Source organism: Hipposideros armiger, unplaced genomic scaffold (assembly GCF_001890085.2).
Source record: "Hipposideros armiger isolate ML-2016 unplaced genomic scaffold, ASM189008v1 scaffold_43, whole genome shotgun sequence".
NCBI classification, from domain to species: domain Eukaryota; kingdom Metazoa; phylum Chordata; class Mammalia; order Chiroptera; family Hipposideridae; genus Hipposideros; species Hipposideros armiger.
The window spans coordinates 430,873-453,903 of NW_017731393.1; the positions used below are offsets into that span (position 1 = coordinate 430,873).

At 60.2% G+C, this 23,031-nt stretch overlaps 2 protein-coding genes across 12 annotated transcripts; one reads left to right on the plus strand and one right to left on the minus strand.

The window, feature by feature from the left end:
- Positions 1-1,121: 1,121 nt before the first annotated feature.
- CDCA4 (cell division cycle associated 4) lies at positions 1,122-9,806 on the plus strand. 6 transcript variants are annotated; one of them, XM_019639136.1, is made up of 3 exons: positions 1,675-1,990; positions 2,081-2,372; positions 6,822-9,806. In XM_019639136.1, the coding sequence occupies exon 3, from the start codon at positions 6,826-6,828 to the stop codon at positions 7,525-7,527; it is 702 nt and encodes a 233-aa protein (XP_019494681.1). In that variant the 5' UTR covers positions 1,675-1,990; positions 2,081-2,372; positions 6,822-6,825; the 3' UTR covers positions 7,528-9,806. The 6 variants fall into 6 exon arrangements, with proteins under 6 accessions (XP_019494678.1, XP_019494683.1, XP_019494681.1 ...); XM_019639137.1 differs by lacking the exons at positions 1,675-1,990; positions 2,081-2,372 and adding exons at positions 2,388-4,059; positions 4,172-4,430; XM_019639133.1 differs by lacking the exons at positions 1,675-1,990; positions 2,081-2,372 and adding an exon at positions 1,122-1,200.
- Positions 9,807-11,039: 1,233 nt separating this feature from the next.
- Positions 11,040-17,487, minus strand: CLBA1 (clathrin binding box of aftiphilin containing 1). 6 transcript variants are annotated; one of them, XM_019639418.1, is made up of 5 exons: positions 16,492-17,487; positions 15,145-15,287; positions 13,653-13,779; positions 12,804-12,917; positions 11,040-11,569 (listed from the first exon to the last, which is right to left on the minus strand). In XM_019639418.1, exons 1-5 carry the CDS (start codon positions 16,972-16,974, stop codon positions 11,468-11,470), a joined length of 969 nt encoding a protein of 322 aa, XP_019494963.1. In that variant the 5' UTR covers positions 16,975-17,487; the 3' UTR covers positions 11,040-11,467. The 6 variants fall into 6 exon arrangements, 3 of the variants coding, with proteins under 3 accessions (XP_019494963.1, XP_019494962.1, XP_019494964.1); XM_019639417.1 differs by having other exon boundaries at positions 11,040-11,629; XR_002123633.1 differs by having other exon boundaries at positions 11,489-11,569; positions 11,990-12,917.
- Positions 17,488-23,031: the final 5,544 nt, after the last annotated feature.

Sequence of the window (23,031 nt, forward strand, 5' to 3'; positions counted from 1 at the left end):
AATAAATCGTGTCTTTTGTGGATTAGTTGGAGAGTTATTTTTCGCTAGTTTAACAGTGGCATATGGTTGGGAACAAAATTTTCCCATAGTCTTGTCACTGTTGGACATGCATACCTTTTACATTTTTAGGTCGTCACATTTATCCCCGCCATGGATCTGCACCCCAGGACTGCCGTGACCTAGAAAGTCCACTTTCTACTTCCACCTCCCCCAATCTATTCTCTATAGTGATTCTTTTCTAGCCCAACTCAGGGCCCGCCCCTCTTCTAAGCAATCCTGCGGTGGACTCCGTCTCACTGCGAGGAAAGCCCAAGTCCTCCCACCGCACCCCTTAAACATTCTGAGTGACAGGCTCCCTCTCTGCACCCAGCGCCCCTCCTGCCTCTCCTCCCGCCTGCTCCCGCCGGTCCCTCGGCTGAGATTCTTCCGCTCCCTCCCTCTGGGCGTCTCCCCGGAAGCCCCCTGAGAGGCCCGGCACGCGGGGCCCCGCCCTCGGCTTCCGACAGCACTTCCCACCGCGGTCGGGGCCCAGCGCGGGACGCAGGCGCATGCGGCTTTTCCTGGGTTAACGCGGCAGCCCTGGCCTGCGCTCAAGACATGTTACTTGGATGAACGGATTCTGGATTTTGTATCCTGTTTAAGACTTCTTCCTCTAAGAAATAATGTAAAAAAAAAAAACCTCCTCTGTTTTCTACTTTTATGGTTTTATTCCTTACATGTAAACCTGGAAGCCCCTGCTGCGACCCGAACTGTCCAGGGAGCTGCCGCCCGGCCCGCCGCTTCCTTCGCTCTCTCCCCGCCTTCTCCCCTCCCCCTCCCAACGCCCCGCCCTGCACTCCCTAAGGCTCTTCCCTGATCGTCCCCCCCCCCCAGTCTCCTCCCCCTTCCGGTCCTCTCCCGCCCCGCCCTGCCCCCGGGTGGCAGAGCGCAGGCGCACTAGGGCCGCGCGCGGAGACCTGGGAGTCGGCGGGGGCGGGGCGGCAGAGGGAGCAAGCCCAACGGCCAACGCGGCCGCGCGGGAACTCGAGCGCCAGGCCCCGCCCCCGGTTTGAATTTGAATCGGCGGCCCCGTCCCCGCTTTCAGCCAATCAGCGGGCGGGGAAGGCGGTGCCTCGGCGACTCTTTGTGGGCGCTGAGCAGCCCCGCCCCGGCCCCGCCCTCCCACAGCGGCGGGCGGCGGCGCAGACGACTGGAAGCCAGGTGAGCGTCCGGCCCCGGCGCCCGGTTCCTCCGACCCGGCGGCTTCTGGAGGGAGCGCTGGCACGTGCGGGCGGCCCTCGGTGTCTGGGGGGGTGGGGGGCAGGGGGCAGCCTGGGGGCTAGGGGAGACCGGGGAGGGGCCCAGCCGCGGGGGCGAGGGTGCGGCCCGGGGGCTGGGGGGGGGACTCGAGGGTGTGCGGCGGGCGCTCGGAGGAGGGGGCGCGACCCGGTCGATCGGTGCCCCCCGAGCCGTCAGCCACCTGGGATTCACCTCGTGCTGCCAACGGCCTAAACTTTCGCCGGCCTGCACTGCTTCAACCGGAAAGTAGAGCTCCGGTGGCTTTTGTCGCGTTGGGGGCTCTTTAATAGGACGAGCACTGGGTATGGGTTTATTGGGCTGCTCGTGAATCGACGGCCTCCGTCGGGAAGCCCCCACGTTGTCCTCTTCCCCGTGACTTGGAAAAGGTCAGTGCAGGCTCCTCCTAAGGTCCCCACAAAGACGCTGCTGAAGACCCGTGGGGACCGTGGCGGAGCCTCTCCCGGGCCGACTGCCCCGTGGCCGCCCCTCCTCCTCCCGCCGGTCGTGACCCGTCGTGGCCGCGTCTAGGTTTCCTTCCCAGTCGGGACTCGTACAGAATGGGGGGGCGGGGGAGAGGATGTTAGCAATCAAAGGCTGCGATTTCATCGTAGGTTCTTTTAGCAAAGCTCGGTTTTGCTGGTAATCTAACGCCTTCCAAAGTGGCCCAGCCTGGGGCACCTTCCACAGGGCGGCCTGCCTGGGAGTGTTCAGTGTGAGTGCCTTTCCTTTGTTTCCTGTTTTAATTGCTTTGAAAAGGAATGTTAAGGATCTTTTGCAGTGGTTTCCCTCTGCCCTCCTGCAGTAGACCCTCCTCTCAGCTGATCAGGGAGTATCCTGCCACTGAAGCCAGCCTCTGGCCTCCAGGTGGGCTAAAGCTGGCACTCTGCCTGCCTCCTGTGTAGTCCTGCCTAAGCTGCCCAGGCCAGCACAGACTGGGGGGAGGGGTGGGAAGAGGTGGGCTCCTGGGGCCTGCACGCCCCAGCACAGCCCCTGTGGGAGACAGCTGCTTTGACTAGGAGCCCGCTTCCACAGCTCACAAGCTCAGCTCTGCGTTTTCAAAAGCTTGTTGGATTACCAGGAAAAGAGTCCCCCAGGTAAGTTTGCTGGGAGACGTTCTGGTCCAAGTAGGGGGTTTTCTGCTGCGTTTCCTCTGCTGGTGGCATGTGTGCTGCAGGCCCGAGGTCACGGTTCTTTTCAAAGGAGCCAAGAAAGAAAGGAAGTTTAATGTCTTATAAGTGTTCTACATATAACTGCTCTATTTTCAAGTTTGCCATGTTTTATAATTAAAGTTGAAACTCACAATAAAAAACCTGTTGCAGGTTTTATCTTGGAAAGAGGGCAGGCAAGTCTCCCTCACCTGCTATTGGAATATTCACAGGCAAAGAAAGTTTGTGTATTTCATTCCAGGTAACAAAAGTGCCTGAAATTCACTTTGCAGTAACAGCTTAAGAGAAATGTCAGACAGACAGCAGTGGGGCACGGGGCCCCGCATCCCACCTGGGCACCGTGCTGGAGACCTCGCCAGCGGGTCCGTCTCTGTCTCCCTTGAATGATGTGTTTCACAGCAGATCTGATGTTGGTGTTGATTTGCTGAGGCTCACATGAGTACCTGGCAGCGGTGAGGGTCATGGTGACGGCTCAAGCCTGTCCCAGCCCTGCTGCTCGGAATCGGGGGATCTGCACTTCCCACTGGGCACATGGTGTGAGGTGACCTGGCCGCCTGAGTCCCCTCTGCCTTGGTGTCTCTGGGTGGGCAGGCATGGCACCCTCGTGGCTCCACCTGCCATGTGGAACTGTTCAGTCCCTCTGTCCCTCCTGTTTTCTCTGGTCAGCCCTTGGTCTGGACGAGGCCTAGGGGCAGTGCTGCATGTTGACGTTGGAGGGTTTCGAGTTGAATACCGGTAAGGTAACCCTGAGGGTTTGGTGGAATTTGGCATTTAGATACGCAGCAAGACCTTCCGGCCGATTGTGGAGACAGTGGAGGTGGGTAATACCTGTTTTTTGTTGGGAATTAATGCGAGTCAGGCTGTGCAGTTAGGACAGCCTCAGAGCGGCTCCTCGGGTCTCCCGTGTTAGAAGGGTTTAGTCCCCTCAGGCCATAGTCACTTGGGTTTTGCTGAGCTGTGCTGCACCAAGCCCACCTCGGGGGTCTGTGTCCCCACCTTTGTCCCCCCACCTCTCAGGGTTGCTTTAGAGCCGTACTCCGTGCTGACTGCCCCAAACACACATGTCTGAGGACCTCCTGGGCTCAGCCTGACCCCTTCGCCCAGGTGCAGGCTCTGGGTGACCGCACATGGCCTGCCCTTGAGCTCTCTTCTGTAGGGGCAGCCTGCCCACTTTCTTATTGAGTGGAGCAGCACCGGGAGTGGCTGGCATTAGGGACGTGGAAGGAGTGATTCAGGATGACTGAACGCCTCTTTGTCCCCCTGCACGTGCAGTGGGCAGTACCTGGAGTGGTTGTTTTCAGTGGATGGTTGCCTCTCCCATCAACTGGTTTGTCCCTTTTGTGCATCATTGCCATGTACGTTGGGATAGTGAGCAGGACAGATGCTGTGTGCAGGCCCCTCGGTCGTGACAGCGCGTGCGCGCGCTCGGAGCCGTGCTGCTCACACCGGCGGCGGCTGTCTGTGGGCAGCACGCTGTCCTCAGGGCTCAGCTGCGCCTGTTCTAGAAGCTCACAGAAGTAGAATCCTGCATTTTTCCCCCTTTTTATTCAGCATGTTTGGCGATTGATCACGCTGTTGCGATGCTGTGTTCCACTGTCAACCATCATTCTATCAGGTGGGGACAGGCGATTGGACCAACGGGGGAGCGGGCAGGAGCTCAGCAGCACATGTGACAATCAGCACAGAGCCTGCTGGCGGGTGTGGAGCAGCCCCTCCCTGTGTCCTAGGAGGTGCCCTGAGGGATCTTGTGCTGGGCTGTCCACGCAGCCGAGTCAGAACCCACGTCACGAGCCCGGAGCTGGCGAGCGGCGTCGGTGCCATGGATGAGGGTCACCGAGGCACGCTTTAGGCCGGGATAAACGCACAGCTGTCGCAGGTGGTGGTGAACTTTTACGTGACACGGAAAATGTGATGGACAGCTCCCAGCTCTGCAGACCAGAAATGCTCAGAGAAAAGGCCGGCGGGAGTGTGCTGATTCCCCTCCTGGTTAGGGCCCCAGTTGTCTTGTACTTTCTGACACCTCCCTGTTAGCCAGCGAGCTGTGGTAACACTGGAGGGGAGGCCGCCACCAGGCCCAGGCAGAAGAGCGGGAAAGGGGGCTTGGCGCCTGGTGGGACTCGGGGCCGAGGGACTGCCTGGAGGTGCATTTGGCTTTTTCTGCCGTCCTAAGCTGGAAGTGGAGACAGCCAGGGAAGCCGCCAGTTACTGATCAAGCCCGACTTGCAGGGAGGTTGTTGGCTTCCAGGGCTGTCCCTCAGGCCAGAGTCAGACTGCAGCAGGCTTTGCAAGGACCCTGAGTGGGTGCTGGGTGTCCGTGTGTAGCTCCTTTGCTGTTCGATTGTAGGCAAGGCCTCTGGCCACCCCCCCAGCCCCTGTGACCTGACCTCCTGGAGACCCTCACTTCTGTTGGGGAATGAGGGCCTAATTACTTTATGGCAGTGAATTTAGTCTGCACCCTAAATTAAATCCGTCATCAAGCAGATTTGGAATTTTAAATTTGGTTGAAAAGACTACTAAAAGCCAGAGAGGTGAAGTGACTTGTTGCAGAGGAACCCTTGAAACTTAATCTTTTTCCTCAATACGGGGCCTTTTTATAGTTTGACATAATCTTATATTAATTCTCGATATACTTAGCAATTTTAAGCCAGTGGCTTTTAAACAAATGATGAGGGAGGGTGATGTGTTTTGGTGGGAAACTCTTCCATGCATCCATGTAAAGTAGTCCGCAGGCAGGAGTGTGCACGGTGCTGGCCAAGAACGGGGGTGGGTTGGGCTGCCCTGTGCTGGCGAGGAAGACCTGTTTGCTGCTCTGGGGAAATTAGCCTTTTGGGGGAAGAAGCTGTGGTCGCTTGTGTTTTAAATAACTGTAGCTCTACAGGATGTTGCAAAGGAATGTCCTGGGGGTTCACCCGCCCCCTGGTGGCCACAGAGCTGGCGCGCGCGTGCGTGTGTGCATGTGTGTACGCACGCACGCAGTGCTGGGCATTTAACACACCCGTAGCCAAGGACACACCACCACAGTCCCTTAAAGAGTGACCTGCTTGGCCACACTCACCCATCTTCATGTCAGGTTCAGAATGTCACAGTGATGCCACCTAATTCCCTTGAGGTCCATGCAGGCTCCCAGTGTCATTGGCCACCCCCTGCTGGGGGTGCAGGAGATTCACCTCGCCCAGGAGGGCTCATTTCCCTTTGGGGCTGTGAGTGCAGCTGCTCTGAACATTCTTACACTTGTTTTTGCGTGACTTTGGTATACACATCTTGAGGTTAAATGCCCGGGAGTCACTTCACTTTTTCCAATGTTGACTACATTGGGAGCCGAGATCTGTGTCACTGACAGGAAATTCAGAGGGGCGGGGGACACCTTTCTATTTAAGGGTGGAGTTGGCACGCATGAGCTTTGAGAGGGGGCTTGTGTTGGGGGACAGTAGCCAGGCCTACTTGCCCCGAGCTGCAGCACCCTCCCATTTTGGTGGCCACCCCGCTTCCATCCCATTCTTGGGGAGCCCCTGGGCACACGGCCAGCCATCATAGGGACCCATAGGGTTGGTATTTTTAAAAAAGGAAACCAAAAATTTGCATAGTAAAAAGACTAATCCTCTGAGTAACATGAATATCTGAATAAAAATGTTTAGCTATTTTATAACCTTGAGAAGAGAAACTTAATGCTCAGCTTGTAGAAAGGGGGCCCCTCAGGAGGTGCGGCGAGGCAGGGTCGGTGAGGCGGGCCTCTTCTGTCTTCCTCTAGTCCCCAGACGCCTCAGCTTCAGGCCAGTTCAGAAGAATGCGCCCTCGGACTTCCGAGGGCCCTAGGGAGGACCCCACCCTGTGGCCTTCTGCGTGGCCTTTGAGGCTGGAAGGAGCTGACATGAGGGCGGAGAGGTGGCCCACGCGCGGCCCTGGCTGTGCGAACTGTGCCATGCTCACCTTGGCGGTCGTGAACACTGTCCTGGGCATTGGGCACCGGCACCCGGGACCTCGAGGGGACATGCTGGCATCTCCCCTGCCGGCTTCAGTGCAGCTCCTCCCAGGACTGACAGCAATACAGGAGGGGCTTCTGTCTGAAAGCACCAGGACAGCCTGTGGCAGTGACTCCGCAGGCAGGCGACTGCTCAGAGGAAGGCGGTGCCTCCTACCTGGGGCGTGGTGCTGCCATTAAAAAGGCACTCCTCCTGTTTTTAGTCTTTTGTCTCATCTGATGGGGACAGTTGTGCCACGTAGAGGTGGCTGTGCATGAAGTAGACACCCGGCCATGTCCATCTCCCCCAGGGCCCTGTGTGTGCCAAGATCAGCTCTGATGGATGGAGACTGGACCTGGGCAGGGTCTGCCAGGGGCTCTGAAATGTGCTAAACATCGTCTTCCTGGGTTTTCCCTAGGACGATGTTTGCCCGCGGGCTAAAGAGGAAGTGTGCCGACGGCGACGAGGACGCAGAGGGTGCCCTGGCCAGCTTGCAGCGGCAGTCGCTCCTGGACATGTCTCTGGTCAAACTGCAGCTGTGCCACATGCTGGTCGAGCCCAACCTCTGCCGCTCGGTCCTCATCGCCAACACAGTGCGGCAGATTCAAGAAGAGATGACCCAGGATGGGACTTGGCGGGTGATGGCGCCCCAGACTGCAGGACAGGTGCCGCGGGACCGCCTGGTGTCCACAGAGATCCTGTGTCGCGCGGCCTGGGAGCAGGAGGGGGAGCGCCCTGCCCCTGACTCGGCCGACAGCCATGCACCAGACCTGGTGTCCCATCTGTGTGGGACGCCGAGCGCACCGGCCCCAAGGAGCACACAGGGCTGTGTTTGGGACGTGGATCGCCCTGGGGAGAACAGGGGGAGCTTGCAGAAGTCTCTGGATCAGATATTTGAAACACTGGAGAGTAAAACCCCCAGCTCTATGGAAGGGCTGTTTGGGGATGTGGACAGCCCCTACTATGACCTGGATGCTGTGTTGACCGGAATGGTGGGCGGCAAGTCGGGCCACGGCGACGGGCTCGAGGCCTTGTCCTCTGCGGCGGCCCCGCCCCCCGGCTCGGGCTGCAAGTCAGACCTGGGTGAGTTGGACCACGTGGTGGAGATCTTGGTGGAGACCTGAGCCGGCACCACCCAGCGGGACACGCCACGGATTGACTGTCAGGCCACGGATCCCCCAGAGCGCCGTCTGACCAGGGTCGGCCTCTGTTGTGTCTGTGATTACCAACTCGGCCGGGACAGCATCCAGCCTGCCCGCTGCCCTCTCCCCTTCTCCCACTCCTAGGGGCTGGGCTGTTTCCTGCGGGCTGGTCACCCCGGGCCAGCCTGACCTGCCGCCAGCTGCATCCAGCCTCGTTTAACTTTAGATAGGTGAATTTTTTAAATTAAGTTTTACATGTTTTGGGCAATATTTGGCTTAAGATATATTTTTTAAACTTTTTATACTTTTATCTCTAGATCTTTTTCAGCTATTTTCTTAAAAGTATATTTTTTCTATAAACATCCTCTGCTGCTAATTAGAGACATTTATAACCTGAACACTTGCAGTGGGTTTCATTTTTAAGGTTTCAGTATGGACAGTTCTTATTCATGAGCCTTGCCCTACCCGAGGCAGCAGTGTTCACGGGTCACGGCTGTCCACTGCTCCAGTCAGCGCCAGCCTGTCCTGGGAACGCAGTGTAGGTTTGGGAGGTTTAATTTATGCCTATTTATATGTAAATGTCATTGTGGAGATCATGGCCCTAGTTGATGTTGGGAAACCCAGGTGTCTGGGGTGCTTCCTGAGGAACTGACTCTTCGGGGTGGGCCCCGTGTGCCTGCACGCCACTGGGCACTCGTTGTAGAGTGCTTCTAAGGAGCCTGGCTGCCTGCCATGTGCCAGGCATGCTTGTCCGCGTGCTGTGCGAGTGGAGCGTGCCCACACCTGCTCTAGGAAACTGGTGCTGGGACCCAGTTTTAAGACTAAATTTAAATCTAGAATTAAATCTGGGCACAGGTCATTTATTGCCCCTTGATCTTGAGGGCACTTGACAGTGGGGTTGGTGGGGTGGTGCCACTTACAGGAGCTTGTGGTGCCTGCGGGACCCAGATGGCCCACGCCTTCTAGACCTTTTCCTCCAGTTTACGTTCACACGTAAGACTGCGCTCCCCCCCCCCACGTGCTTCCTGTTTCTCATGCTCTTTCTTCCTTCCCGAACCCTTAGCCAAAAAGGTTTGTTTTCTTTTGTGCGTATGGCCATTCTTTAATATCAATGATGTACACCTCACTTTATTAAAAGATTATTCAACAAAATGGAGGCATGCTGATTGTCTGCCTGGCTGCTTGAGTGCATCTGTTTTCTGGTGCATTTCAGGTGCCTCCTGGAGATGGGAGAGGAATTTCATTTGAGGCGTTAAATGGGCAGCGCAACGCTCCCATCCCCCAGGTCTGTGCCTGAGGGGAGCGAGGGGTGAGACAGCAGGGTCCTGGGAAGTGCAGGTGCGAGGCAGGGCGGAGTGTGGCGCACCCAGGGTTGCTCCCTTCAGATTTGGACAGTATTTCCTTCTTAGTTTAAACTGTGTGTCTTGGAAGCAATAAACCTAAAGCAGTTTTTGTGTCTTTTATAGCATTTCTATGTTTTTAAAATATTTTTTCATTTCCAGAGTAGCTGCAGTGTCTATCTTGACAGTCTTCAAAGCATGAAATATTCAGAGGAGTGGGCAGGCCTGTGGGTCAGGCCTCGGCTTTGGGCCTCCCACCGTGACATGGCTGACCCCAGACACCGCCCTCTGTGCCAGCAACCCCCCACCCCTTGGCTCTTGTGGTTCTTTCTCAGCTGCCCACTCTCAGTTTGGGCCCCCTGGGGTGCTGATGACCTGCACGTCCCAGGCTGGCTGACGGTCCTCCGGGGAGGAACAGGCAGGTGGCCAGCTGCTGACGATGGGCCTGCACAGTAGGTGCGGGACTCAGGCCTTCTAGGCCCCTGTGTGCACGTGGTCACGGCTTTCTGTAAACTGCAAAGGAAGGCCGCTGTCCACCCACCACCCCTCCTGCCCCTGGCCTGGCCGGTGGAGCTTTGTGCAGCCTGGGACTCCCAGGAAGGGCTTTGGGGTGTGTCCCGGCTCCTGGCACAAAGGGCAGTTCGGGCACCACGCTGGGCATTGGGGGGCATGGGGAGAGGGGAGGGGGAGCCAGGTTTGGGGGCTTCCCAGCCCTGACAGCAGGGCCAGTGACCACACAGCCTGGCCGGTGATGAGTCGCTAAGCTCACAGCAACTTCTGGAGCTGGCAGTGGTAAACGTACTTCGAATCACCTTTTTGCGTAGTGAGACTATGAATACTGTCACATGAGGTGATTAAAAAATTCACTGTCAAATGCAGGAAAATGTATCAAGATGCACCAGGAATTAAAGTATTATTTTCTTGGAGTTTGAAATATATTGGTATTGCCTTCGTGTAATCCTTGTTTTCTTGGTCTATTGCAGCTTTTTTATGTCTTTTGTGCTTGTGCTTTTGTATTCTTTTGCGGAAGAGCTCCTAAATGTGTCTCCTGCAACCCTCCTGCGCCCCTCTTCTCCCCAGCTCCCAAAGAGAAGCAGACACGACAGGGACCAGGGCTGCATATGCCAGGGCGGGCGGGCAGGCAGGCCTGGGCGCCTGTGAGGGGAGGCCCCTCAGGAGCCAAAGCAGATTTGGTCTGTTCCCAGGACTTGGACGAGCATGTGCCCCATGCCGTCTACCTCGGGGCCCGGGCACCCGGGGTTCCTCCGGCCCTTCATCACCCTCTCTGTTGGTCTTCTGCTTGAGCACTCGGCAAAGATGAGACCCTCATGTCCGCCAGCCCAGCGAGGCTGCTGAAAGTCTTCACTGACGGCCACGCTGGGCCTGGTCCCTCCCACCCCGCGTGGGGATCAGAGCAGCCGCCAGGGCCTCTGCCATTGCTTAACTCGCTCAGGTTTCTTTGAACCCTGAGCTCTCCGACACTGTAAGCCATGATTTTGAGGCTGATTTGGCTTGTTTTGGTCAGGGTGGAGTGACCGCTTCTTACGACTTGTACATCTGAATCGGGTGACCGGTCAGCACTCACACCATGTCTCTCCCAGGTCACAAAACTCCCAAGCAGACAGCCCCTGGATTTCAGGACAGGACTAGACTGATGCCTGGTTGGATGGGTTGGGGAAGGCATTATGGCTCTGGCTTGGGCTGGGTGGGTGGGTGAGAGTGGGCGGAGCTGGGCGGGGGCGCTGGAGAGCAGGCAGGTAAAGTGCCAGCATCTGCCTTTGAACCTGTGGGGGTTCAAAGGCAGGACGCAGAATGGTGTTTTGGGTTGTTAAATCTAACCAAAGGCTGGGAAACGATAGCGTGTCCCAGCAGGCCTCTGCTGCCGGGGCCCCAGAAGACCCCAAGGTGGTAACAGAGGCAGCATGGCAGAAAATATTTCCCAAACGGGCAGCGCCAAAACATCTGAGTTTCCCCTTAACACAGGCCCCCAAACCACGTTCAGCCTGGTGGAGCCACCCAGGTGGGGTGGCCGAGGGACAGCCAGCATCCTCCCTGTGCCAGTCACTGGCTGTGATCTGGCCTCCAGTTTGGCCTTGGCAGCACAGTGGTTTCTGGCACCAGCCCCCAAAGAGCAGATGAAGCAGCAAGAACACAGGCGGATCCAAGCTGTTTTATTAACTAAAATGTTACAAAAGTCAGTGCCGACTGACTGCTGGCTCTGCTGTTGGGAAGGGATCTCCAAGGCTGATGGCCAGGGACAGCCCGCCCTCAGGGTGCAAGACAAGCCGCTGGGTGGGGACCCGGTGCCCTGGGCAGTGCGGTGCAGGCAGCCAGGCCTGGGTCCTTCAGAGGGCGCCCCCAGGGCTGGCAGCACCTGCACTGGGCAGGCTGGGGGAGTTCTTGGGAATCCTGGCGCCTCTTCATGGTGAGGGCTGGCTCTGCCGAAGGACCCTCCCCCAAAACTGGCCCAGCAGGCACAGGACGGGTCTCTACGCAGGGCTTGGAACCCTGAAAAAAACAGGTCTGGTCACCACCAAGCAAGCCAGGAGACGTGAATTCCTCAGATAGCAGGCCGTCCCATCTCAGCAAACATCACTATGAAACAGTGTCATTTTCAGGTTCCGTGGGCTGAAGAGCTTCCTCCGTGGCACGGTGACGCACCGCCCGTGCCCGCAGAAGGGCGTCTGCAGAAAGAGGCTGTATGTGATGAGGCTCCCCTGGCTGCCGCCCGGCGTCCCTGAGAGCTGGTGGGAGATGGCACACGGTCAGGATGGAGCATGCGCAGCAACAGGACATGCGTGCGGCAGCCCGCCCCACCCTGCCGCCCTCGGCGAGGCCGTGGGGCGTTTCTCTCAGGCGTTAGTGAGACACGGGCACAGGTGCACAGCTCTGTGACTACCCAGCAAACGCTGGGGGTGTGGCCGGCCTCTGCGTCCCAAAAGACTACAACCCTGGCCTGTGGCCCTCAGGACAGTGGTGGGTTCCTGTTTCTTAGGTGGGGTCACATGGCCCTCATGCTGGGTGTCTGGTCTCTCTGTGGAGGACACACTGCCCTTCATGTTCTCGTCCCAGTGTTCACTGCTGGGCTGATCACAAACTCCCACCTGACAGCCGCTGGGACATTTGTCCTGGTGCTCTAACACGGCCTGTGCCTTGCACCTCCTCAACTTTCTGCCCCCTGCCCGTGCTGTCTTCCTAAAGCAGATGGACGCCGAGTGCTGGGCACCCCTGGAGAGGGCCCTTCTGCAGCCCCACAGCACCTGTCAACCAACACCAAACTCACCTGTCTTCCGTCCTACCTGTCCCAGCTCCGGATCAGGTCCTCACCTCCCCCCGCCTCAGTGGCCTTGTGCCTGGCCCTCACCTGCAGGGCACTGTCCACGCCGACCATCAAAGCAGATCCTCGTGCTGGACTCACCACCACGTGCCACCCCTACCTTCTGGGAGTGGGGGGCGGCATGTAGAGCGAACCCCAACCATGCTCTGAGTCCCCTGGTGGGGGAAGGGCCCCTCCAGGCTGGAGCCCTTGGAAGCCGACTGGTTATGGTGCTCCTCAGAAGACCCGCTTCCAGGGGCAGGCAGGAGACCTGTCCCCGCGAAAGCTTGTCCTCTCCCACCCACTTGTCTGTCCCTTCCTGCCTGAGCCCCTGTGACAGGTGACACTACCGCTGTTGCAGGAACTTCAGACCATGAAGAAAAGCTGATGAACAGGCCACGCAGCACCTCCCTCCTTCTACCAGGTCCTGAGACCCGCTCACCCCCCCCAGCCCTGCCCTGTGGGTCTTTGCAGTGACACGCTTGTACCAGTAGCCCACTGCCCTGGACAGTGGAAACGTTCGTCTGAATGAACCAAGTGACTCAGACGTGGAGGCCCAGGCAGCCAGCACAGCCTCCCTCCCGCGGCCGTCTGGCACTCACCTTGGTCTGCATCAACGCTCTGCAGCTGTGCAGGCGGAGGCTGGACACCCCGACTTCTGCAGGCTCCCAGAGCTTGGAGCCTTCGGAACCGTGACCCTGGCCTCCAGAAAGGTTCTAAGGACACACACCAGTCAGCCAGTGGGATGGCGAGGAAAGGGTCATTTCTGCTTCCCCTCTGGCAGCTTGCTGTCCCCCACCCGCCCTCGGCCCTGCCACTGCCACCCTTCTGTCACCTGTCGCGGGGCTCACGGTCGCCCTCTAGGACCGCAGGGCCCTTGCACCTTCCCGCCTGCAGGCCTGGAGCTAGCTGCCCCACCTCCGAGCCTCCAGTCCAGGCAGCCTCCCGCTCGCTCCGTCCTCCCAGCTGTTTTCCTGGCCCCGGGACACAGCCAGGTGACCCCGGTCAGGACCTCTCTGGCTCCTTCCAGCCCCTCGCGTCCTTCCTGGACAGCCCAGGGGGCCTCGTCCCGTGCCCGCCTGCTGCCCCATCTGTGTGTACCATGTTTGGGAATTTCTATACTAAAACATGGAAAAGGGTCTTTGCCAACTCGCCTGCCCACAGCCAGCCCTCCCACAATCCTCATTTTCTTTTAGAACTTCCAGCAGGACCACTGTCAGCTGACGTCGGTGACACTTAGCTGCCGTGCCCCGCTCTCCCACTCCCCAGGGTCGCCCCACGGCCCCATCTCTGGCCCCCTCTTGCCCTTCCCCGCCCGCTGGCCTCGTCGCCCACCCTGTGGGAGCCGCCTTCTGACAGAGGCTTCGGTGGAAGGGGCCGTCCTGGAGGTGAGGGCAGGGGTGGCCTCCTACAGACGGCTGTCAGATAGGTGGCCACCTATGTCACCTCACCTGAGCAGCATCTACTCCAAGGACAAGGAGGAAGTTTTCCTGGCAGCGGGACTCACGCCACAGGCAGCGGGACGTGGCTGTGCCGTCTGCGCTCTGAAGAGCTCTCCAGAGTTTTCTGGATTCAGGACTGGAAAAGGACGCACGAATTAAAAGCAGCCTTGAGAGCCTTCAGAACAGGAGCGGAGTGGGGCCCTGGCCTTTCGGAATTCTGAAAACAGCGTCCCCTCAGTTATTTGTCCATTTATTCCAACAACGTCTACCCTGCAAACACCAGCACGTCCTCCTCCCCTGCTCCGTCTTCCCCATGAGCACGTCCCTGACTTATTTCCACACCGGAGTGTCCTCTCCAAGGGGCAGAAGCCTACGTGGCCAGGTGTTTCACTGGTCTTGTTCCCTGGCGGTCTCAGGCGCCTAGACTCGTGCTGGTCACCGGGTGGCACAAACCAGGAGCAGAGTGAATGCCTAGCCCCATGAGCAAACGATGGATGTGCACTGTGCCCGCCACTGTGCCAGGTCCACCCGGAAGAGAAGGGGACAGCTAAGTGCTTGTCATTGCCCACTTGCCCCAAAGTAACACTGACCTTCCATCTCACAACATTGTCCAGCTCTGCCCAGTCTCCACCCATGCCCCTGGATGTCCCGGGGTCACACTGCCACCAAATACTCCTCTGTCCACCTGCTGGCTTGGACCACACCTTGGGGAAGCAACACATCCAGAGGGCACACCAGCCATCTAGGCACTGCTGGCAGCCTCGTGAGCTCATGCCACTGTCCCCAGACCTCTGCCAGGAGTGTCCTGGGGCAGGTGCTGGCTTGGATTCCAGCAGCAGCCCTGACTGGGCCCGGGGCTGGGGCCCAGAAGGGCCTGTTGGCAGAGCTCCCTGACAGAATCAGCCTATTTGAAGGGCGCACAGAGGGGCGAGGGGAGCCAGCTCACACCAACCTTCACCTCCTCCCTCCAGGGCCTTGACCTCCAGCTGCTCAAGCACTGCCACACTCCAATGACACCTGTTTTTCTCTGTGCTCAGTGACAGGATGTCTTAGAAAAGGCCATCCGTAAAAAAATTCCTTTGTGATTTCCCATGGGTAGCTGGCCCCAGGGACCTCAGCCTTGCAGGCTACACCAGGAGCACACAGGATGTCCCTCCAGGAGACGGGGCCGTCTCCCAGGAGACGCCTCTGCCCACCGCCCAGGCCCACTGGTCTCTCCCACACCTCCAGCACTCACACTGAGACCCGGTCACTTTGCTCCAGGTGAGCTCATGGCGGGCAGGGGAGGCTGAACATGGCTCTGACAGGAGGGGCCACAGCCAGGGCATCAGCTGTGCCACCTGGCCCTCTCAGGGGACCCTACGACCCAAAGGTGGTGGGGACTTCAGGAGAGATGACGCTCTCTTTAAAGATAAAAACAAAGGCCTCGTGTCTATTTTATCAGTCAACAGTATAAAGGCGGAGTTGCTGTAAAATATTAGCCTGAATTGAAGTTCATTACCAGCATTTGTGTGCAGACCCAAGGTCTGGTTCCTCACTGCCAATCTCTAAGAGATGATGTAAGGTGGGAACATCTTCAGTCACCTGCTGCACTGGTACTTCTTGAAAAGCAAACCTAAAAATGTTCTCATAGCTGAGAATGGGCTGAAAAACGAAAGAAAAACATAACCAGAGTTAGGAGAAATACGCACGTCATGTCACCTGATTCCAAATACATACCTTTGGTACAAGTGAAATCTGTAAATGATTGTACTGTCACGTGACACGTTCATTCCCTAAAGTCACCGTGCTGTGCACAACCATGCGATGAAAACGACAGGATGTGTGGGAAGAGCAGGATTGGGCACAACACCCACAGACCTTGAGACGTGAAGAAAGACAGGCGCCAACCAAAACGTTAGCACTGTTTCCCGATGTTAAGTGGTTGAGCTCCATCCATACAATAGATCGGGCGCCTGAGGTCTGCAGGTTGTGAGGGAGCGTGAGGTGCTGGAGGGAAGGCTGTAAGGTGAGCGGGACCCTCGCCCCAGATGGTGACGGGGGGCGGGGGGAAGCTGAGAAGCCTGGGAGGCGCCTGGGGCCCGTGAGGGCATGCAGCTTTCTGCATTCACCTGGTGTTTCTTGCAAAGTTCACGTGACATTCAGATTGTTCCCTGACACATCAGTCACGTTGGCAGACAAGTGTGACAGCAGAGCTGGCTGCGTGAAGAGTGACCTCATCAGAGGCCCAAGGAGACACTAACTCTAGAAAGGGTCTAGAACCAGCCAAAGCTTTTCTCTCCTCCCTTCCTCCTCTCCTTTTTTAGGGAGTTTGGGGACGTGGGAAGAGATGGCAGATAAAGTGGGGAAATGGGAGAAAGAGGAGGCGGAAGAATCAGAGGCGCTCACAAAACAGGTGGGCACTGGTGGTCAGGCCGGGAAGGGCAGAGAAGGGACGAGGGGACAAGGCCTGGGCTCTCGGGGCCAGCTCCAGCGCCCTGTCATGACACACACTGAAATGTGACCCCGAGCGAGACTTTCTAATAAGTAGCTGGACGATTCAGACAAAAAGCTCTGAACTGGGGCCAGGGAAGCACAGTCCAGTGGATGGGAGGTGGGCACACCGCAGGGTGGAGGTGAAAGAGGGGAGGGGAAGGTGGGAGGCCGGTGTGGCTGAGGAGGAGTGTGCATGGGGTGCGGCCCAGCCCGAGCTGCCCCCCTTTTCTGCCGCCTCAGTCCTTCCCTGGCTCAGGAGCATGGGACGAAGGCCAAGACAGGGGCAGCCCCCGACCCTGGTCAGCCCCCTGCAGCCTGAGGTCTGCTGGCCTTGCAGCGTATAAAACACCTCCTGCGGACTCTTTAGAAATACCTCGGAAGGTGAGATGGCGGCTGCTCCTGTCACCCAAGGGCCGCCCTCGTGAGAGTGCTGAGAGCCACACTCCTTTTGGGCAGAAGCAGTTCTTGGCGGCTGAGGTGCTGCGGCCCTCTCTGGGGATTCGAAGGGCTGAGAGAATTGTTCGAACGTGGCTGAAGATTCCCGAAAGCCTTCAAACTGCCCCCAGGCACTGCTGTGTTCCCCTGGGTCCGGGCCCCCGGAGGCGGAGGCGGAGGCGGAAAAGCCCTTGCTGAGCCCAGAGAGCCTGGCTGCCCCATCTGATGGAGGAAGGCGGGAGCGGGCCCGCCCCCATCCCACGCTGGCACCACTCTGTCTCCCTGGCGCCTCGTTTGCATCACTTTCTTCAGAAGCCTGGTGGAGGGAAACCTCCCCTGCTTCCGCTGCGAGGCCACTCGGAGACCCGCTCAGAAGGAGCCTGTGGCCGGGCTCTGCTCCCAGCTCCCGCGGGCCTTGCATGTTGGGTTCGCCTGGCGCGCATAGAAGGGGAGATGCTCAGGAGACTACACACTGCTGTACCGGGAGGCGCGGGGCTGGGCAGGGCCTCCGGGCTGCCTGCTCGCCCACTGCCCAGTAGCTGCCGGCGGCTTCCTCGGGAGTGCAGATGGCCCACTGTGGGTCCCGTGTCGCTGTGGAACAGACACGAACCACATACACAGCCTGGTCACCCAGGGAAAGGGACTGAAGCCGCTGCCCGGAGCACAGAGGCTGGGGGACGGCCGGGCCTGGGAGGCGGACGAACTGCGGGGTCCTGCCTGGGCCAGGTGGGCAGAGGTACGGGAAGCCCGGGGGAGTCAACGCCCATAGATCCCCGAGAGTGCGGTGGGGGGCTCGGAGTCGTCCTCTGGCGGGGAGGGCCGGAAGGCAGCCGGGAGTCGGGCTCAGCCGCTGAGGCCCCGGCGGGGGCCTGGCCCGCGGCTCCCGAGGGGCGGGCTTGGGCGCGCTCGGGCCTCGGCGTCTGGCTCCGGCCGGCACCCACCTTGGCCGTTTCGCCCCTCCGCCCGCCGAAGCAGCCGGCAGCCCGCTGTCGCTTCGCCCAGCTCCGGCCCGTTGCCCGGCAACGACGCGCACCAGCCCCGCTTCCGGCGTCGCCGCCGTGACGCCAGCGCTCCGGCGCCGCGCGGGGCGTGGCAGCGCCAGGCCCCGCCTCCTGCGCCAGCGGAGTCCCGCGAGCGAAGTGAGCGGTTCGGCGCCCTGCGCTCCGGCACCTCCCAGACGCGGCGGGCAGAGGGGCCGCTGTTTAACCGTGCAAGTCGTCTCGCTGCAGCCCCGCGCGGCTCCGGCCCGGGAACGCGACGGCGCCTCGGTGCCCCCGCCGCACCCCCCGGCCCTCGTGCCGCTGCCGAGGGCTGTCGCGTAGCCGTGTGATGTGTATTCCGCAGGCTCCGGGAGGACGGCGGCCGTCCGCCCTGCGGACTCCAAGAACCAAGTCCTTCCTGACGTGTGGGGAGGCGAAGGTCCGCGGCTTGCGGGCGGAGAGGAGCGCCGCCCCCTCCCTGCCGGGCCCCTTGTAGCGCCCTGATGCTCGGCTTGGTCACCAGCCCTTCCTGCTGCCACTACTCAGGCCAAGGGGCACCAATGCACCGGCCTTGCCCTCCTGCCAGCTCCCCGCCCAGGCATTCCGGGCTTTTCCCCATCAGCGCCCACCCCCGTCTTATGAAAGCAGCTGTGATGTGTGAGCTTGATTCCAGCCTCCCAGATGGGACCATCACGCCCCGGCCGAAGCCCTGATCCACACTTCGTCCCCGGACTACCTCAGTGCGCGCATTTCCTCACCCTGTGACCTTGGGCCCTGCCTAGGCCCTGCCCTGTTTGCATGAACCACCCACTCTCTCCCTGGTCCTTTTCCGCCAAGCTACCGAAAATATTAATTTTAAAAATTACCAGATGAGATCATTCTCTGAAGCCTGAACCGCAGCCTCCTGTCCCCTCCCCTGCTTCCTGAGGGGCACAGCGGCCTGCACTGCAGTGCACGAGCCACACAGCCAGACTGCCCAGCTCTGCTGGCTCCCTTTCGCCTCAGTGGACAGCAGGACCACTGGGGCTGCTGTCCATCCACTGTCCTTGTCCTCACAGTCCAGGGAGCTGGAAAGGGGGAGGAGTGTTGTCCTCGCGTGCTGGTGGGGAAACTGAGGCCCAGGCCCAAAGGCCTGAGTGAGAAGTGCGGCCAGGGCTGGAACCAGCTCTCCCACAGCTCCCCACGCCCTGTCTGGGCCTCACTGAACAGCGAGGATGGCATGTGACCCTCAGGGTGCAGGATGAAATGACCCAGGCAAAAAGCATTACTCGGTGTGGCCGCTGGTTAGCGCCTCCCAGCGAAGTCCATGGCCTCATCTCCAGAACCGGTGAATGTGGGACCGTCCAAGGTAAAAGGGACTTGACAGACGTGATTAAGTGAAGGCTCTTGAGATGGGGAGATGGTCCTAGGCTATGCTGTTGAGCCCAGTGTCATCACAAGGGTCCTTACAAGCGGGAGGCAGGAGGGCCAGAGCCTGAGAGAGGAGGTGGAAAGACGGAGGCAGAGGTCAGAGTGGAGGGAGGCCACGCGCCAAGGCAAGCAGGCAGCCTCTAGGAGCTAAAACGGGGAAGGGGATGGATCTCCCCTGAAATCTCCAGAAGGAATGCAGCCCCACCCCCACCCCACCCCCCACCCCTGGAACTGTAAGAGAATGAACGTGTGTTGGTTGAAGCCACTGAGTGAGTATGCGGTTATTTGTCACAGGGGCCACAGGACACTCAGTGACCCCACTGAGGGGGTGCTGCCATTGGGGAGCCAAGACTCAGAGGCGGCAGCAGAGGTGACCCCGACATTGGGTGCCCAGCTCTGGCTGCAGGAGGGGTGGGGGCAGCCCAAGTAACTGACAGGTGCTCCCTGGCCAGCGTCTGGGCAGACTGGGCATGCCATGGGGCACCAGCCAAGGGCCAGGACTCCAGGTGGGTGGGCAGAGCAGGCGACTGTTCAAGGTTAAAAGGTTTCACCAGCTAGCAGGACTGGTGAGAGGGGCAGGTCCTCATTAAAGTGGAGGTTCAGGGGATGCAAGCCATGACCCCCCAAAGGGACCATGGAGGGAGTGGGTACAGTGTGGCTCTCCCAAGCACCTCTCAGGAGGGACACCTCGGTCCATCCCTGAGCCCCAGCCCTGCTGAATGAGGGTGGCAGCTTGTCTGCTGCCCCCAGTCAAGCCTTCCTTGTCCCAGCATCAGGAGGCAGGGGCAGCCTCCACTCCCTCCAGGGACCCTCAGCATCCTGATGAGTGATGGGGAGGGGTCCCTCCCCCCGGAAGCCCTAGCTGTTCTGCTCCTCTGGGGTCCTCAGAACCAAGTCCTTGGGGTGAGTCGAGGAGGGTGCCCATCCCCAGGCCGGGAGCAGGCACTCAGCTTGGGGAGAATGAGGCAGCTAGCGGCCAGGGGCCAGCAGCCCTAGAGCCCTCTCCCATGGCCTCCGTGCAAAGGACCTGGTGGGGGGACAGATGGCAGCTGAGGAGGTCCAGGTGCCCTGTCCACCCTGTGCTGCCCCTCTGCCTGGGCTCGGCCAGGGCAGGGACGATGGCAGCAAGAGCTAGTTTTGCTTATGCTGCTGGCTGCTACAAGGAGATATCAATCATTGATGCCCTGGGCATTCCTGGAGCAGCTGGCCACGGGGGCAGGGGGCTGGACAGGGGGGCTCTGCAGAGGAGCCGGGCCTGCCAACACGTGGCTGGCAGCCCCTGCTCCTCACCCTGGCCCCACCAGTGCCCTGCACCGCAGTACCAGTACCCAGGTACCCAGTCTTGGGAAGCTGTGGGCAAGCCTGTGACCCCTGGCCCCCAGCCAGGGCCAGGGCTGGGTGTGGCACCCGGTGCCCCTGGTTCGGTGGTCCCAGGGAGGACATGGTGCCTGTGCAAGTCAACCACCGCAGGCCCCCCACCCCGTGGGGTGGTACTTGGAGATGGTGTGGGGCCTTGTCTGTGCCAGGGATGGCTATACGTTGGGCCCTTGTCTCCATGCCTCTGGGGGGCACAGCAACTTCTGAGTCATGCCCAGCTTCTGTGGCCTTCCGCAGTGGGGCCTCTGTCCCCAGAGGGGGACATCAGGATGGGGCTGGAGCTGGGCATGATGACAGGAGCTCCTGGCAGCACAGGGCTCTGCGGCAGGCTCGCCGCCAGGCTTTGAATGGGGTGTGGGGCATCAGGGGCGGCACAGACGGGCTTCCTAGGTCCCACCCAGGCGGCTTTCTCCCTGGTCTGGCCTTGCGATCCCGGTCCAGCCTGGGGCTTCTGAGGCCCCTGCAGGCAGGAGAAAGGATGGGGAAGGAGGGGGAATCTGGCAGGAGGAGGCGAGGGCCAGTCTCCCTCTGCATCCTACAGCCCGCCGTCTGTGGGGTACCCTGCTGGGGGCCAGGTCCTCCCAGAGATGAAATGGGGCCCATGGAGGGCAAGCACAACAGATGATGCTAGCCGTCTGCCTCAGAGCAGGAGAGGGGGAGGGGCAGGCCCTGGGTTGGGGGTGCCTGCCTACCCCCGTCTTGGGGCCCAAGCCAGCACCGTCAACTCCCCAGCTTCAGAGCAAGCAAGGCTCCTGTAGGATGGTGTGAGCCAGCCCAGCCCTCACCAGAGCCAGGGCAGAAGCAGCCCAGGGCGGGCCCCTGCGCCAGCCTCCCCGGGCCCTGGCTGGCCAAGGCTCCCAGGGACCACTTAAGCGCACCGAGGCCAGCAGTGTGGCTCTGCTCCTCTCTCAGTGGCCATGTGAAACCTCTTCCTCCTGGCCTCTGCTGGGGTGGGGCAGCCCCCCCCACCCCAGGGCTCCATCTCCCCCCTCCCTAAAGCTGAGGGGAGCCACCACAGCCCCCCTGTGCTTCGCCAAAATCCCATGCCTAACGGGGCAGGGGACACAGAGCTGGGTCTGTGCCCCACGGTCTCTGATTGCGCAAGACTGCCCCTTGTTCCCAGGCCGTCACAGCCGGATGGTCAGGCTGAGGTCCCTGACAGTCCCATGCAGACGGTGGACACACCCAAGGACACAGACTACTCTCCCCACCCTCACCCCGGGTGCCCACAAGGGACTGGCTCCCAGATGGGCAGAGCAGAGCAGGTCTCCAGGAACGGAGGTGGAAGCAGGGTCTCTGGCCCCAGGTCATGCTGCCCAGCCTGAGAAAAGACACCAGGGCCGGAGAGGTGACACCCACACCCCAGTGACCCCACCTGAAGGACAGGGCTGTGCGCCGTCATGCCATGGGTTTGAGACAGGAGGCTGCCAGGGCCTCTTCCCGGCAGTGATGTGAGCGGCTGTCTGACCTGCTGCTGGAAGGCTGCCCGGCCGCAGCCCAGTTAACGGGAACTGCCGAGCATGAGTCATCCGGCGACAGGCTCACCTGGGCCCTGCTGGCCGTGTGCATCCCAGTGAGCCAGGATGATGTGCACCTGTATGTGCACGTGTGCATGTCCTCATCCTGCTGCGTGTGTCCTGGCACACAGGCCCGAGTGGGTGCGTGTGTGTGAGCGTGTGCCTGTCTCTGAGTGCACGGGGACACAGCCAAGTAGATCTGTCTGTGTCTGTGTCAAGTCTGTGTGTCTGTGTGGCCCTCCTGTTGCGGCTGGCCTGCAGGTAAAGGTGTGTGTCTCCCTTCGTCCATCCCCCACCATTCCCGGGCAGCCCCAGGAAAGGCCCTCCTTGGCAGTGGCCGTGCTCTCCTGGGTGTGTCAGGACGTGCACCTCCAAGGTGCCCTTACACCAGCCTGAGCCTCAGCTCACTTCCTACTTCCATGGAAAGGGAGCTCTCCTGGGCCTCCCCACTCCTTGCACACTCCCCCAGCCCTGCCACCCTCTGTACAACGCCCGCGCTAGCGCCCAGGGCGGCCCCCAGCCGTCCAGCTCCAGCTCTCACCGAGCCCCTCTGCCAGCTTCTGGGACATCCTGGGACTGGCCAACCCCCTTCTCCCATGGCTGCCCTGGTCTAGGCGCCCGCCTCTTACAGGGCTCCTGAATTCAGCAGTGCCCCTAGGCACACCCCCAGCTGCCTTTCCTCAGCTCCCAGTGCCCAGTCTTGCTGCCTCCTGACCCACACCCGACTGGGCCTAACTTTCAGCAGGCGAACCAGCCTTGGCTCTCTCACCCGTCCTCTGCACACGCAAGACCCGACTGCCTCTGTCCAGAACGCTGTTCCCTCTCTCCCGAGGTTCTAACTTAGACTGTCTGCCAGGAGCCTTCCAGGACCCCTCCCCACCCTCCCACCCCCACGGCTGCACCTTGCTTCCCCGCAGAGCACAGCTCCAGACCGGGAGGCCCCAGGGCAGGGTCAGATCACAATCCACAGCCTCTCTCCCCACTGCCCCTCCACCAAGGGCGCCCCGCACCCAGCTTGTGACTAAAATGTCTGTCTACGGGTTGGGAGGTGAGACTGCTGCGCTCAGGTCGAGTCCGGAGCCTCCGCACGGCCACTGGACACTCCTCCTGGGCCGGGGTCCGAAGTCAACTCCGGACCGAGAAAGGCGGGCTGGGGGCGCGGGGCGGGACCAAACTAGGGGCGGGGCGGGCCTG

Coding starts and splice junctions, on each gene's coding strand:
- CDCA4 (XM_019639132.1), top strand. CDS start 4,025: ATGCTGTGTTCCACTGTCAACCATCATTCTATCAG. Junction 4,060..6,821: donor GTCAACCATCATTCTATCAG/GTGGGGACAGGC, acceptor GGTTTTCCCTAG/GACGATGTTTGCCCGCGGGC.
- CLBA1 (XM_019639417.1), bottom strand. CDS start 16,974: ATGCAAGGCCCGCGGGAGCTGGGAGCAGAGCCCGGCCACAGGCTCCTT. Junction 13,780..15,144: donor GGGTCTGCACACAAATGCTG/GTAATGAACTTC, acceptor GTCCTTTTCCAG/TCCTGAATCCAGAAAACTCT. Junction 12,918..13,652: donor TTGGAGTAGATGCTGCTCAG/GTGAGGTGACAT, acceptor GTGTGTCCTTAG/AACCTTTCTGGAGGCCAGGG.